We start from the raw sequence: 13,829 nt of genomic DNA, 5'->3' as shown, positions 1-13,829 counted from the left end.
GAAACCAGATTCAGTGTTCAGACTGTGACACCTGGATGGATGTAAAAAAAAGATTATATTTACTGGAGGTTTTTCTCATTTTTATGTCCAGCTTTTATCGCTTTGTGTCTCATTTTTTTGTCTCATGTCTTAGACATTTCTCCTTTCTGTTGTTTTGAGTCTCTTTTGTCTCATTTTAGAACAGAAACCAGATTTATTCTTCAGACTGTGACTCCTGATGGATGTAAAACTGATCTGGTGTCAGTTTTTTACCAGAAATTAACAACAAAGAGACAGAAACAAAGACAGACTTGGTTGCCATGTTATCACTTCTCTTTGAAACACCTTCAACTCTCCCATCATCCTTTGCTCTACTGCTAGCTCACTACTGTTAGCATGCTAACAGGCTCAGCTGGTAATTAATACTAAACACGCTAACATTAGCATGAAGATGTTAGCATTAGCTCCAAACTGCTGGACTTTAGATAAAACCAGAAGTTAGATCAACATCATTCCTGCTTTTAATCGTTCTGAGCAGCTAATGTTCAGATCAACATCGACTCCACTCCTTCCAGTCTGCAAATGGAGAAAAGCTTCAAAAACAGAACAAATAAAGACAGCAGCGCCTCAACAGTGCCTAAATCTTTATTTTTCAGTAAGCTACATTTTTTCTCCAAATTAGACAGTTTTACATCATGACACGAGAGTAACTTAAATTATCTATAGCTGACATGTACGCTTGATTCCAGTCTCCATGGAAGAAAAAATACCCAAAAATAACAAAAAAACAGTCAAAAACAAAAAGAGAAGAGAAGCCCTCTTGATCGAACCTCCGTCCCGCATCTGTTAAAGGAGTCGTTAGGCAAAGAAATCCGTCCGGTCGACACGACGGACTCACCGATTGTCCACAGCTGTTAGCGTGTTAATGAGTTAAACCACAGTCAGTCGGATCTCTGAACAACACAACAAACATGACGGACGAGATGGAACCTGGAGGGAGAACCGAAGAACGATGGCACTGAAACAGCAGACTAAGGCTGATATGAAGCTCCAGCAGCATTAGGATCAGTCTGAAGGTCCGACTCCAGCGTCATCCGTCTGCTCTGGTGGTTCCGTATTTATTCCACACATGCAAACATTCACAGTTCACGGATGCTCCAGTTCGACCTCGGTGTGAAAACGCTGCTGCAGAGTTTCTCCACGACTTCCTGTCATCAGAGGAAGTGAAGCTGGGTATGTACAGGTCCAAGCGCCAGATCACGGCATAGTTCTGGACTCTCCGTCGGGTAACAGACGTCAACCTGCCCAATGTGCCGGAAACCCAAACCACCGAAAACTGGGATTCCAGTTGCATCCGTCCTCAAAACAAACCAGGAACAGTAACCCAAGAGAAACGCATTTGTACATTTAAGATAAATCAGAGGGAAGTAGAAGTGGTTTTTGGCTGATCTTTATCTCGCTGACCCTCTGCTGTCGTCTCCACTGTGCTTTTTTTTTTGATGCGTTTAAAGTCGACGACCGAACCGAGTCCATCAGCGTCGCTCTTTTAAAGTCCTGCTTTTCTGTTCCAACTTCTTTGTTTTGTAAGGTTCGTCTCTGAAAAGCTACGTTTTCTGTCCATATTCTCACAGAAACTAAATGGACAGAAACCTTCACCAAACAGAAGCAGATCAATCCAACTCTACTGTTCAGGACAGTAAAATACGAACCTCTGATTCACTAGAACTCTCACCTGAAAACACAACTTCTAACCTGTTCAGTAAAATCTGGATCCACAGTTTGATTCTGGTAAAGTTCTGGTGCTGAAGATCTGCTCTTCTTCTAAAACAGAACTTTCAGTTTATTCCCTAAAAACTTTAGATTTCTGGTTTAAAGAACATCATTTATCTTCCACCTTCAGCTCAGAAACACTCAAGGAGCTTCACCGATTCTTGACTCCATCCTTAAAGAAGAAACGTGAAAACAACGAGTAGGTCTCCGGTTCAAACACCAAAGAGTCATTTCTGCCTGCAGGTTAGTTTCCTGTGTTTATTGATGAGCTGCAGAGGAGCTGATAGACTCATTTTTACATTTAAAACTGAGTCTGGCCAACAGTTTCCACCCACTTCCAGTCTTTGTGCTAAGCTAACAGCTCCGCTAGTCCAGTGACTAAACCGTCAGATTTTAGCATTAGCTCTGAAAATATGGACAGAAAACAGCAGATTTGAGCTTTTCTGATAAAACAAACCTTTTTTGAAACGGTCTGAAGCTGGAGGACGTCTGGAGACTTTCTGCTGTCAGAAACCGATCAAGTTTTAATGGAAACTGATTCCTGACAAAACTAATCAAAGCGCTGCTCTGTGACCTCACAGCTCTGATGTCACGACTAACAGCCAATCAGAGCTGAGGGATGAATGATGTTAAATTTCAAATTAAAGCTCCAAATACCAGTTATTGATCTCCTTGAATAATAATATTAATAATCAGCTCCTGTCTGTCAGCATTAGTCTGATTAGAAATGACGAGTATTAGTGTTGAGATCCACCTGAAGTTATTTCAGCTGTGATGCCTTTTCTGAGTCTGTAAATGATTTAAAAAGACAAACACACCTGGATCACCGCCTCACAGCGATGCTAAATAAATGTAGTGCTTCAGTTTGGACTGGATGAGCTTCAGGACATTTTTCTGCTCAAAAAAAAGCAGAAATACTGGCAAAAGCAGCAGAAGAAGCAGCAAAGAGGACGCTGGCGGACACTCGGCTCTGTCACCTCCACAGGATGTTTCCAAATATGGGCACAGCGAGAAGAGGAGGGTGGGACCACGGTCGCACCTGAGCAGCCAGGTGAGCGAGCACAAGTGGAATGAAAGACGACAAACAGAAAACGTACAATCAGACAAGCTCCAAGTCCGCACACCCCAAGGAAAATAAAAAAATTAAAGAAAAGGATTTCCAAAAAGCACAACAACGACTTTATATCCTACATCCAGCTCCATAGCGACATTATAGTTAACAAGATCAATATATTTTATAATCATTTTAAGGTACCTCTTATAGTTTTCTGAGTATTTACAACTGTACAAGCAAAGCACACACTTCAAAGTGCACAGATTTAATACAGTATCGACTAGTTTTGCATTTACACGGTTTATATTTTTCCCCAAAAAGAAAAAAAAAAAAAAACCCTGAAACTATCGAACAAGAACCCAAAAAAAGAACAACCAAATGATTCTTCTTCGTACATTTTACAAAAACCAAAAGTAAACCGAGGGAAGAAAACGCTGCAGGTCTGAATCTCACTAAATATTTCCACGCGTCACGCTTCGTTAACGATTTGGGGAGGTTTTTTTTGAAAAGAAATAAACTCTACGCTCGTCTCGTATAAAAGTTAAGGCAAAGTCATTTTTCAAGTTTAAATAAAATTCAAGTTTCTCAAACACTGGATGGACATTTTTTTTGTACATTTTGACCTCGATGCTTCAAGTCGATTTTTTTTCTTCTCCCAAAAAAGAAAAGTGAAGATATCTGATGGAGTGAAACAGCGACGGGTTCTAAAGAGGCAGATATGCTGCGTCTTCGTCTCTTCTACCGATGAGAAAAACAAAACTGAAGAATTATCCAACCATCCAAGTGCATCTCAGTCCTTCAAAATAAAAGAAACTCAACTCCAAAGCAAAGAGCAGTTCCCTTCCTGTTTCCTCTTAGTGGGATTACCCAGAATGCTTTACTGCAGGAAGACTTGAGCGAAGGTTCCCCAAACTGATATTCTGGAGAGTTCAGCGGTTTCTTTTAGGGTGTTTTGCATCTTAAAAGATTAACTGAAGCATGCGGCTAATCTGACTCCCTTCTTCTTCTTTGGTTGGTTTCTGCCAGAGTGGCTGCTACAGTAGACAGAACCCCCAACCTCAACACTAAATCCTTCCCCACGCTCGCCTTCTTCTTGCTACTTTCCTCCGACGCAGCAAATGTCGCTCGATTCCGTCCCGAAAAACCCAAACGCTAAAATCTGCTCCGTAAATCTTCCAAGTCTCTTGTCCGAATCTGTGCTTTGAACTGAATTTATCTCAGGAAAGCGGAGTGAAGTAGCAAGAGGAAGTCTGCTGTCACGCTTTTCCAACTTTCTCAAGAAACAGGAGAAACCAAAAGAGTGCAAACGAACGAGAAGAACTGAGACGACAGCAGGCGACAGGAAAACGTCTCTAGTGGTAAAGACTTGAGGAACCCGTCCCTTAGTCCGACTCTCCACAACAACCTCCTTCACAGTCCCACAATCCACCTGTCCACAAAAACACACTCATCATTCACCTTCATCCTATCATAAAAACATCTGAGGTCTTTTCAGCCATCTCACTTCCTGTTTCCATCGCTTCTATTCACACTTTTCAGGCCAAACTACAAACCACCCCAACAGAGGAGTCGATAGGAGCAGAAGCAGCTTCACGTCGGTGAACATCGACACGGAGAACACCGACTGAAGGTTTCATCGACTCCCGTTTTACTTTCAGGGTCGATTCCCTTGTTCTCTCCTGACAGAATCCTCTAATAAATCCCATAAAACAAACATCTGCGGATGTGAATCAAGTATTAGTCGGTGCAGTTTAAGGTGAGCTTCCAGGGTGGGACGTCTAGCACCAGAAGAAACTGAACGGTGTCAACATGAAGCTACAGAGCTGTAAACGGTAGCTAGTGTTAGCGCTCTATGTAAATTCATTAACCTGCATCTTCTGTCTTCCACAGTTTGATGGAAAACCTTGCAGCTTTCCCCGAAAAACTAAAACACATCGAGCTTTCCCACAAGTCTTCACCCTCGTCGTCCACAAACACATTCCTTGTTGCCGCCTCAGTGAAACTACTGAACAGAAGGAAGCGACTCTTCACTGAGGATTAGCGGTTAGCGCTAACTCTACCAGCGACATTCTGCAAACAAAGCCGTGAAAAAGAGCGACACGCTACAGTAGTGTAAATAAATCTGCACAACGTGAATCACCGAGTCTCTCTGTGATGAGATTTTCACTGTTGAGTTGCACATAGATGCAATGAGCTGATGAAGAAGCTCCATGAAGCTGCCACTGGACACGCAGACCAAGCCTCAGTCTGCTCTAGCATCTGGATACACTCAGTGTTGTCTGTTTACAGGCCGACGCAACTGATGCAAAAACAGAAAAGGAAAAATAAAAGAGGAAATTAAAAGAAAGCAAATAAATAGAGTAAAAGGATGAACGGTGCTCTACATGCACAGTAAAGTGCTTTTTGTCTGCAGCCCTGATCCAGAGAGAAGGCGTCCTCGATGCTCTAGTGATGGTGGTTCTGCTAGCCCTGACTGTATTTCCTTTTTAACTCTCCCTACTGGGGGGATTTGGGTGGGGTGTGGTGGGGATCCTTGCTGGGGGGTTTCCCTGGATGTGGAGGAGGAGACGCCCACCGCCCGGCCGGCCTCCGGGCCTCCTTAGGGGGCCTGGCCGGGGCTGCGGGGCCGGCTTTGGAGGAGGGGTAGTATGTCTCTCTGGCCTTGGCTTCCCCTGGGGGGGTGGAGGTGTCGGCGCACTTCCTCTCCTCGCCTGCAGAGGCGCTGCAGGCTGGCTTGGCTTCCTTGGGGGTCGGCGGCTGTGATGTCGGAGCGTCTTTGACCCGCTGGCAGATCTCAGCGTAGGAAGGTTTCCTCAGCTCCTACAGAAAAGAGTTCATGTTCAGCTGCTGGATCATTTTAACTCACTGTAGGTTCATTTTTATTCATCGTAGGTTCATTTTTACTCATTCTTTGCTAATTTTTCCTCCTCGTTTTCTAATCTGTACTCACTGTGGGCTCAGTGCATAAGTACATTCAGTTTATTTAGTCGGTAAAATAATGATCATGGCTGTTACTATTTCCTGCCGTCATTTTAGCATAAAGAGGCTGAACCAGGAAGCAGTGAGACTCTCATTAAACCCACATTAGTAGATTAATTATTGTCCTGTTCTGTGTGTTTGTCCCACCAGGTTTTAACCAGAAGTTGTTTTTCCTCTAGATGTTTTCATCTGGACCCCTCCTAACCTGAGGGACAGCACTAAGTGGTTTGCTCTATAAAATCCTGCCTGCAGGTTGTTCCCAGTAAATCTTTTCTAAAAACCTTCTCCTGCAGGAGCTGTGAGGAATGTGTTCAGTGAAAATCACTATGAGACGCTGCAGAATTAAGGTGGAAATAATTTACCCTCCTTTGTTCCCAATTAGATGGATTGGTCGGAGATTGAGGGCAGCTGAACGTTAGAGCAGAAAAACAATCAAAGCAGGAATCGATACTGACTGTGGCGGCTCCGTTGACTTGCACTGATTTGCTCGCAGTGGACAAAGTGCCAGGAACTCGCTCCACGGAGAGCTGCACCTCCTTCGGCTTCACCTCCGTCACCTTCACCTCCCTGAAAGCAACAGCAGCCATTAGAACGGCAGAGGAACAGCAGCAGAGGAACAGCAGGGGAACAGCAGAGGAACAGCAGGGGAACAGCAGGGAAACAGCAGAGGAACAGCAGGGAAACAGCAGAGGAACAGCAGGGGAACAGCAGGGAAACAGCAGAGGAACAGCAACAGGGGAACAGCAGGGAAACAGCAGAGGAACAGCAGGGGAACAGCAGGGAAACAGCAGAGGAACAGCAGGGGAACAGCAGGGAAACAGCAGAGGAACAGCAGCAGGGGAACAGCAGGGAAACAGCAGAGGAACAGCAGGGAAACAGCAGAGGAACAGCAGGGGAACAGCAGGGAAACAGCAGAGGAACAGCAGCAGGGGAACAGCAGGGAAACAGCAGAGGAACAGCAGGGGAACAGCAGGGAAACAGCAGAGGAACAGCAGGGGAACAGCAGGGAAACAGCAGAGGAACAGCAGCAGGGGAACAGCAGGGAAACAGCAGAGGAACAGCAGGGGAACAGCAGGGAAACAGCAGGGGAACAGCAGCAGGGGAACAGCAGAGGAACAGCAGGGGAACAGCAGCAGGGGAACAGCAGAGGAACAGCAGCAGGGGAACAGCAGAGGAACAGCAGGGGAACAGCAGGGGAACAGCAGCAGGGGAACAGCAGAGGAACAGCAGCAGGGGAACAGCAGAGGAACAGCAGAGGAACAGCAGGGAAACAGCAGAGGAACAGCAACAGGGGAACAGCAGGGAAACAGCAGAGGAACAGCAGGGGAACAGCAGGGAAACAGCAGGGAAACAGCAGCAGGGGAACAGCAGAGGAACAGCAGGGGAACAGCAGCAGGGGAACAGCAGCAGGGGAACAGCACCAGGGGAACAGCAGAGGAACAGCAGCAGGGGAACAGCAGAGGAACAGCAGGGGAACAGCAGGGGAACAGCAGCAGGGGAACAGCAGAGGAACAGCAGCAGGGGAACAGCAGAGGAACAGCAGAGGAACAGCAGGGAAACAGCAGCAGGGGAACAGCAGGGGAACAGCAGGGAAACAGCAGAGGAACAGCAGCAGGGGAACAGCAGAGGAACAGCAGCAGGAGAACAGCAGAGGAACAGCAGGGGAACAGCAGGGGAACAGCAGAGGAACAGCAGGGAAACAGCAGCAGGGGAACAGCAGGGGAACAGCAGCAGGGGAACAGCAGCAGGGGAACAGCAGAGGAACAGCAGCAGGGGAACAGCAGAGGAACAGCAGGGGAACAGCAGGGGAACAGCAGAGGAACAGCAGCAGGGGAACAGCAGAGGAACAGCAGGGGAACAGCAGGGGAACAGCAGAGGAACAGCAGCAGGAGAACAGCAGGGGAACAGCAGAGGAACAGCAGGGAAACAGCAGCAGGGGAACAGCAGCAGGGGAACAGCAGAGGAACAGCAGGGGAACAGCAGGGGAACAGCAGAGGAACAGCAGCAGGGGAACAGCAGAGGAACAGCAGGAGAACAGCAGGGGAACAGCAGAGGAACAGCAGGGAAACAGCAGCAGGGGAACAGCAGAGGAACAGCAGGGGAACAGCAGCTTCACCATCAGGACCACAAGATTACTGATGACTCAATCGACCTCAATAACAATCAAAAGGAGACAAATGACTAAAATGAATGAAACAGTCAAAGTTTGACCATAAAAACATTTCTAACCACTGAAATCTTGTTTTATCTCATCTCGTCTTAACCGATCTTCTCTATCTCATTATATCTCAACTTGTCTTATCTCGTTTTGTCTTATTTAGATCAGATGAGTTAAGATCTGACGAGATAAGAGAAGTTGAGATAAAACAAGACGAGATGAGTTCAGATCAGACGAGATGAGACTAGATGAGATCAGAATAGATGTTAATCGACCTAGAGGAAGTTCTTGTGCCAGATATCACTCAGAACAAACATATGTCAGAACATAAACACAGAGCCTAAAAGTAAAAAGCAATGAGATCTACGTACGACACTGTTCTGAATAAAATAACTGAGCTAGAAGACAACAGTGTGACATAATGCTGGTTATGATATTTCACCAGGTTTCCAGTTGACTACAGTTTTGCACACTGACACACGGTTTGTCAGAATAAAATAACTTAAATAGGAGGTTCATTTAGCTTTGTTCAGATGAATGTGTGGATATCTGATAGATGAACAGCTGTTAGTTTCAGCTCTACTTCCACAGAAAACAACCATCAGAGGCCTGTAAAGGTGCAGGTGTTCAGGTCTTACGTTGCAGGGGTGGAGGGGGCGGGGCTCTGTGGCGTGGCGGTGGCGGGGCTCAGCGTCGGGGTGGGGGTGGTGGCAGTGGGCGAGGGCTGGAAGCTGGCGGGCATCGGGGAGGTGGAGCACCGGAGAGGCTCCTTAGGGCCGGCCGGAGAAAGAACTCCTCCACTGCTGGAGTCAGCGCTGACATTCTGCAGGTAGAGAGAAGATCCATGGCTGCTTTAGTTTTCATTTTAGAAATCATCATCTTTACTACTCATTTACTCTATATTCTACAGGAAGAAGACGTCCTCATGAACCTACAGTACTGGAGCTACAGTTTATAACCACTGTCTGCTAATTTTTACTCACCGTCTGCTAATTTTTCCACACCAAAACAAACCCCTGCCAATCCCAGCTTTAACTCTGAATGATGCAGATGTTTTAACTAAAGTGTACAGATTAAAAATAATACATTGAGAAATTTAAATCATTTTTCAATGAAGGTGCTTCTCGTTCCAGTTGATGTTTTACTGAAAAGCAGAAACTGAACCTAGAAGGTGACAGCATGAGTTTGTATTTTAAATCTGAGTCTGTGGTTTAATAATGACTTTGTGTTTTTAATCTGAGTCTGTGGTTGAAACATGACTTTGTGTTTAATCTGCTGGGACGGCTGGCGTTGGAGGCGTTTCTGACCCGTTCCTTGCTGGTTCCGACCACCACGCTGCTGGCCAGCCGACTGTCGAACACGTCGTCGGTCTTCAGCTGGCCGGCGGCTCCAGGCAGAGGAGGGAAGCTGGACAGGCCCAGCTCGAAGCTCGGAGACGGAGGTTTGGGAGGCGGCGGCGGCGACGGAGGCGTCACTCTCTGGAGGAGGCGACAAGCACAGAGTCAAAAACACAGTAACAGCAGAAACAGCTGACACGTATTAAAGCCAAATTCACCAGATAAGGCAGACTGAAATACAGCTGAAGAGGAATGACAAGAAAAACAAAAGGTACTCACTGTAAACTTTTCATCCCTCTTTTTCCTAGAAGCAGAAACATTTTTCCTTTAAGAAAGAGAACATCTCCATTTACAACCATCCATTCTGTCTGAAACAGTGACTTCAACTCACACACCGAGGATCATCCCAGGACTGGAGGACATTTTACATCCAATAATCCATGTTTTAAATGCTAAAACATGGAGTAGTGTGTAAATGTTCTTGTCCTGAGACCAAATCTATAAAAACTAGGAGAAAAGAATGTTTGAAATATTTTAAATACCCAATAAGTCAGTTAGAATGTAATTCAAATCTCCCTTTTTTGTTTTTTTTTTCATTCATGTCTCTTGTAATTGTGGAAACATTTTTTTAGTCAACATATTTTAAATAATATTTATTATTCATGGAACGTGTCCCACAATATGTTAGCAGAACCTGTTGATGTTTCTCTTATTTTATGTCTCATTTTTGTCGTTTTGTCTTGTTTTTGTCGTTTCCATCATCCAACAGTTTTCCTATAGAATGTGTACAGCAAAGCTATGTCCTCTCTTCTATTTTTCATCTTTTCATCCCATTGTCAGCCTTGATTGAATGTCTCCCTCCAGCTCATATTATCAGGATCAGACTAATTCTTTGGACTGTTTTCCATCAGTCAGTTTGTCCTCTTGGTCAGCAGTAACAGCAGCTAAATATCTAGCTTCTACTGCTGAGAAAAAGATCACATTAGCATGGATTAGAGTAGAGTTAGCAAACAGCACAGAAAACATGGAAGAAGAAGCTGAGCCCATCAATACCTATTATTGATCAATATGGAGCAGAAAATGGAGAAGAGAAGGTTGATTTTTCAGACATTTAGAAGCCCAGATGTCCTCCAGTTCTGGAACGACTCCTTTCAGAAACATCAGTTCAACACCTCATCGACCACGTTAGCTTCAGATCCATCAGCTGCATGTTCACAGGTCTAGAATTAGATTCTAGGGGCCTCCTATAGTTAGTTTTTGATGCTTTAATGTTTCAAAAACATTGTTTTTATCTTTCCAGGAGGCTGCTTATCCTTTGTTAGCCTCTAGAGGGCGCTATGCAAAGGAGCAACACCAGATAAATAAGTGAAGAAAAGCTGCAGTGTTTAAATGGGACTTTATAAGTCTGCAGATCTTTTATCTGCATAAAAAGCAGCTTTATAACAGTGAAGTAGAGGAAAACCCAAAACAGAACACAAGCTGTTTTATGTAAATAAGCAGTAAAACACTGTGGAGGTTATTTCCATGTAGAACGACTGACAGAGGGATTTTCGCATGTTTTTTCTCTCTAATAGAAGCTGTGAGACATAAAACACGTCATGTCAGAGCTGTTTTACTGAACATGGAGCATCTGATGATAGACCAACTGTTAATTCATAATCAATTCATCAGTTTGAGGGATTTTTTTAAAGGGAAAACTGTAAATTCTGTGATTACAGCTTCTTAAACGTGAACATTTTCTGGGTTCTTGTCTCCTCTGTAACAGTAATCTGAATATTTTAGGTTGTGGACAAAACAAGAGATTTGGACACCATGTTATTGATCACAGCTTTTAATCCTGAACATCTACTTACTAACAGATAAATAAATGTTGGACTGTTACTGAACTGGAGGAGTTTAATAGTTTTACTAGTTTTGTTGAAATGTGTCTTCAGCTTTGCTTTGACCAGTAAATTTGGTTTAAACTTTGGAAACAGTTTGTTGAGAAGTGAAAAGCTGGTGTGGATTTTGTGTTTTACATAAAGTTTTTAGTCAGTAAATCTAGATTTAAGATTGAGCTGCTTAACATGAGCTGTTTCAGTACCTGAACTACTGTTAAATCCTGAATAATGACAGCACATAAACAGAGAGAACAGTGAACGATTTCTCATCTGTTGGAGTGTATTTTCCCTGATGTGAACAGACTCTTTGTAACCCAGATTCATGGCCCCTCACTAAGCTACAGCAGGTCTGTGGAGCTCCATACCTTCCTCGGCCGAGGCCCAGGGAGTAGTCGGTGCTGCTGGGCTCCGTCACCCGGCCGGTGCCCACCGTGTCTCTGCGGGGGAAGGCCGTGGCGGGGGGCAGCCGGGTCCTGGCCTGGCCGCCGGGGAGTCGGGTCGGCGGGCTGCTGCGAACACCGTTCAGCCTCTCGCTGGGGAAGCTGGGAAACAGAGTCGGGTTGTCCAGGAGGCCGGCGCTGCGATCCGCTGTAGGGAGGGTCGGCCTCAGGTGAGGTTTACTGTGATTCCTGCAGGAAACACAAAGACGTGGTGAGAAGAGTAAAAAGGACCAGATGAGATGTAACAGATGAGATGTGATGAGACATGAGATGAGATATGATATATGATGAGATATGATATAGATGAGATTTGAGATGAGTTTTAGATTTTTAGAAAACACTTATATGACACATATTCTTCTTAATGTAGAAAATACTGATAATAAACAGGTTTGAATGCAGTGATGTTGAGTTTGTTGGGTTTTCTATGTGTGTTCTGCTGTCAGCTTGTTGCCAGTTATTTTATTTCTACATGTTTTCACTTGAGACCAGACACTTCTCATGTTTTTGGGTGGTAATGTTGGAATCATGATAACGCTGAGTGAAGAAGATGAGCATCATTAGTTGACTCTGATATAAAAGACCGACGCTAATCATCAGCAGGTCCAATGGAGACAAATCATCACCAGTTTAAAGAGTCAGACTGAACACAGGAAGCTGAGATTTCTGAGATTTGAACCAAAGTGACTCTTTGGATTCAGTCACAACTAATCATGTGATCACATGAGTCCAATTACATCTGAGGGACAATTATAATAACTCAGATCATGTTTCTGGCCTGAAGCATCGTCACGTGATCCTCTGAGGAGATTCCAAACTTCAAATGCTCTGACAGGTTGTATTCTCCTCAGCAGGGTTTCATGATGTTTTCCTGAACAGAAATCTGAGCTACAAACCTGTTTCTGGGTGAGAAGTGTCTGACGGTGAGCGGCGACGCTGGTTTGAAACTGTGTGACGTCGTGAATCCGTTGATGAACTGGTTGTTGTGAAATGGAGCAACCTGGAAAAAAAACAGGAAACAGATTCATCAACAAGAATCCAGAGAGCTGGAAACTAGACACACCTTCAGAATAAAAGCTTCTATCTGGTGCTTGATTGTTATTGTTCATTATGAAAATGTGACTAACAAACTGGATCCTAATCTGTTTGAATTCAACATCAAGTTAAACCAATATTAGTTTTTTTTTAAATATGTGATCATGAAAGGTTTGTAAAACTACAAACACACAGTTTAAAAAGGTCAATGTATTAATGTGAATACATTTAATATTTTATAAACCAGATACCATGAAACTAAAGGGGGTCTAGATGTTGGTGTTCATAGAGGTCTAGATGTTCATAGAGGTCTAGATGTTCATAGAGGTCTAGATGTTCATAGAGGTCTAGATGTTCATAGAGGTCTAGATGTTCATAGAGGTCTAGATGTTCATAGAGGTCTAGATGTTCATAGAGGTCTAGATGTTCATAGAGGTCTAGATGTTCATAGAGGTCTAGATGTTCATAGAGGTCTAGATGTTGGTGTCCATAGAGGTCTAGATGTTGAAGATAGATAAGTAATAAATTTGCCTTTCGGACAATCAATGGACCACGTCCTTGACGTCACATTTCTGATTCCAAACCTCCACATCTTGTGGTTCTTACCAGCGTGGGGTCAATGAAGCTGTGAGTGGCCGACCAGGCCTGCGGTGTGATGAGGCTGTACAGAGGGAACTGCTGCTGAGGGCTGTAAACTGGAGGGATGTAGTAGGACGTGTAGCGCTGCTGGGCGTACGGGTTCACCTCCACCGGCCGGTAACCGTTCTTTGGCATGAAAGTGTTGATAGCGATTGCCTTCGCCTTTATCCTGGCCTGGTCCAAAGAGCCAGAACAGAGCCAGAAATCAGCACCAAACACCCACGTAGCTAAAACAGGAGCAGCATTACTCCCAAAATCTAATCAGAAAAACTAGAAAAACTACACCCAAGGTGATCAGTAACAACCAGAAAGTTTACCTTAATGGGCTTCCCTTGGAAGGTCTTCACTTCCTCACGGAGATACTGATATGCCTTCAACGGGAGAGATGACAGAACAACGTTAGCTTAGACTTTAATGTCATCAGAAACAGGATTCACAGCCTGGGGCTTCCTCTGAAAGTGTTGAACATCCCTAAGTTTGAGAAAAGTGCCTCCAATAGTCATCCAGCTGAGCCTGTGTAGCTCCGCCCCCTTCACCTTTGCCAGGTGAACATTTACT

The 13,829-nt window shown here is 44.5% G+C and overlaps 1 protein-coding gene across 9 annotated transcripts in view; it reads right to left on the bottom strand.

Annotated features, from left to right (window-relative positions):
* Window positions 1-608: 608 nt before the first annotated feature.
* The window catches only part of LOC111567786 (La ribonucleoprotein 4B), a 48,641-nt gene continuing 35,420 nt past the window's right edge, over window positions 609-13,829 (bottom strand). For 7 of the 9 annotated variants that reach the window (XM_035947613.2, XM_023269089.3, XM_035947614.2 and 4 more), the window contains 9 exons: window positions 13,589-13,642; window positions 13,239-13,445; window positions 12,494-12,597; window positions 11,523-11,786; window positions 9,557-9,602; window positions 9,248-9,418; window positions 8,579-8,763; window positions 6,238-6,349; window positions 609-5,623 (listed from right to left, as the gene is read on the bottom strand). In XM_035947613.2, the coding sequence (XP_035803506.2) occupies window positions 5,300-5,623; window positions 6,238-6,349; window positions 8,579-8,763; window positions 9,248-9,418; window positions 9,557-9,602; window positions 11,523-11,786; window positions 12,494-12,597; window positions 13,239-13,445; window positions 13,589-13,642 (1,467 nt within the window). In that variant the 3' untranslated portion in view covers window positions 609-5,299. The remainder of the gene's footprint in view (window positions 5,624-6,237; window positions 6,350-8,578; window positions 8,764-9,247; window positions 9,419-9,556; window positions 9,603-11,522; window positions 11,787-12,493; window positions 12,598-13,238; window positions 13,446-13,588; window positions 13,643-13,829) is intronic. The other 2 variants (XM_035947611.2, XM_035947612.2) reach the window with 1 other exon arrangement.

This window comes from Amphiprion ocellaris, chromosome 10 (assembly GCF_022539595.1).
Source record: "Amphiprion ocellaris isolate individual 3 ecotype Okinawa chromosome 10, ASM2253959v1, whole genome shotgun sequence".
NCBI lineage: Eukaryota > Metazoa > Chordata > Actinopteri > Pomacentridae > Amphiprion > Amphiprion ocellaris.
This window is presented reverse-complemented; position numbering and strand designations above follow the sequence as displayed.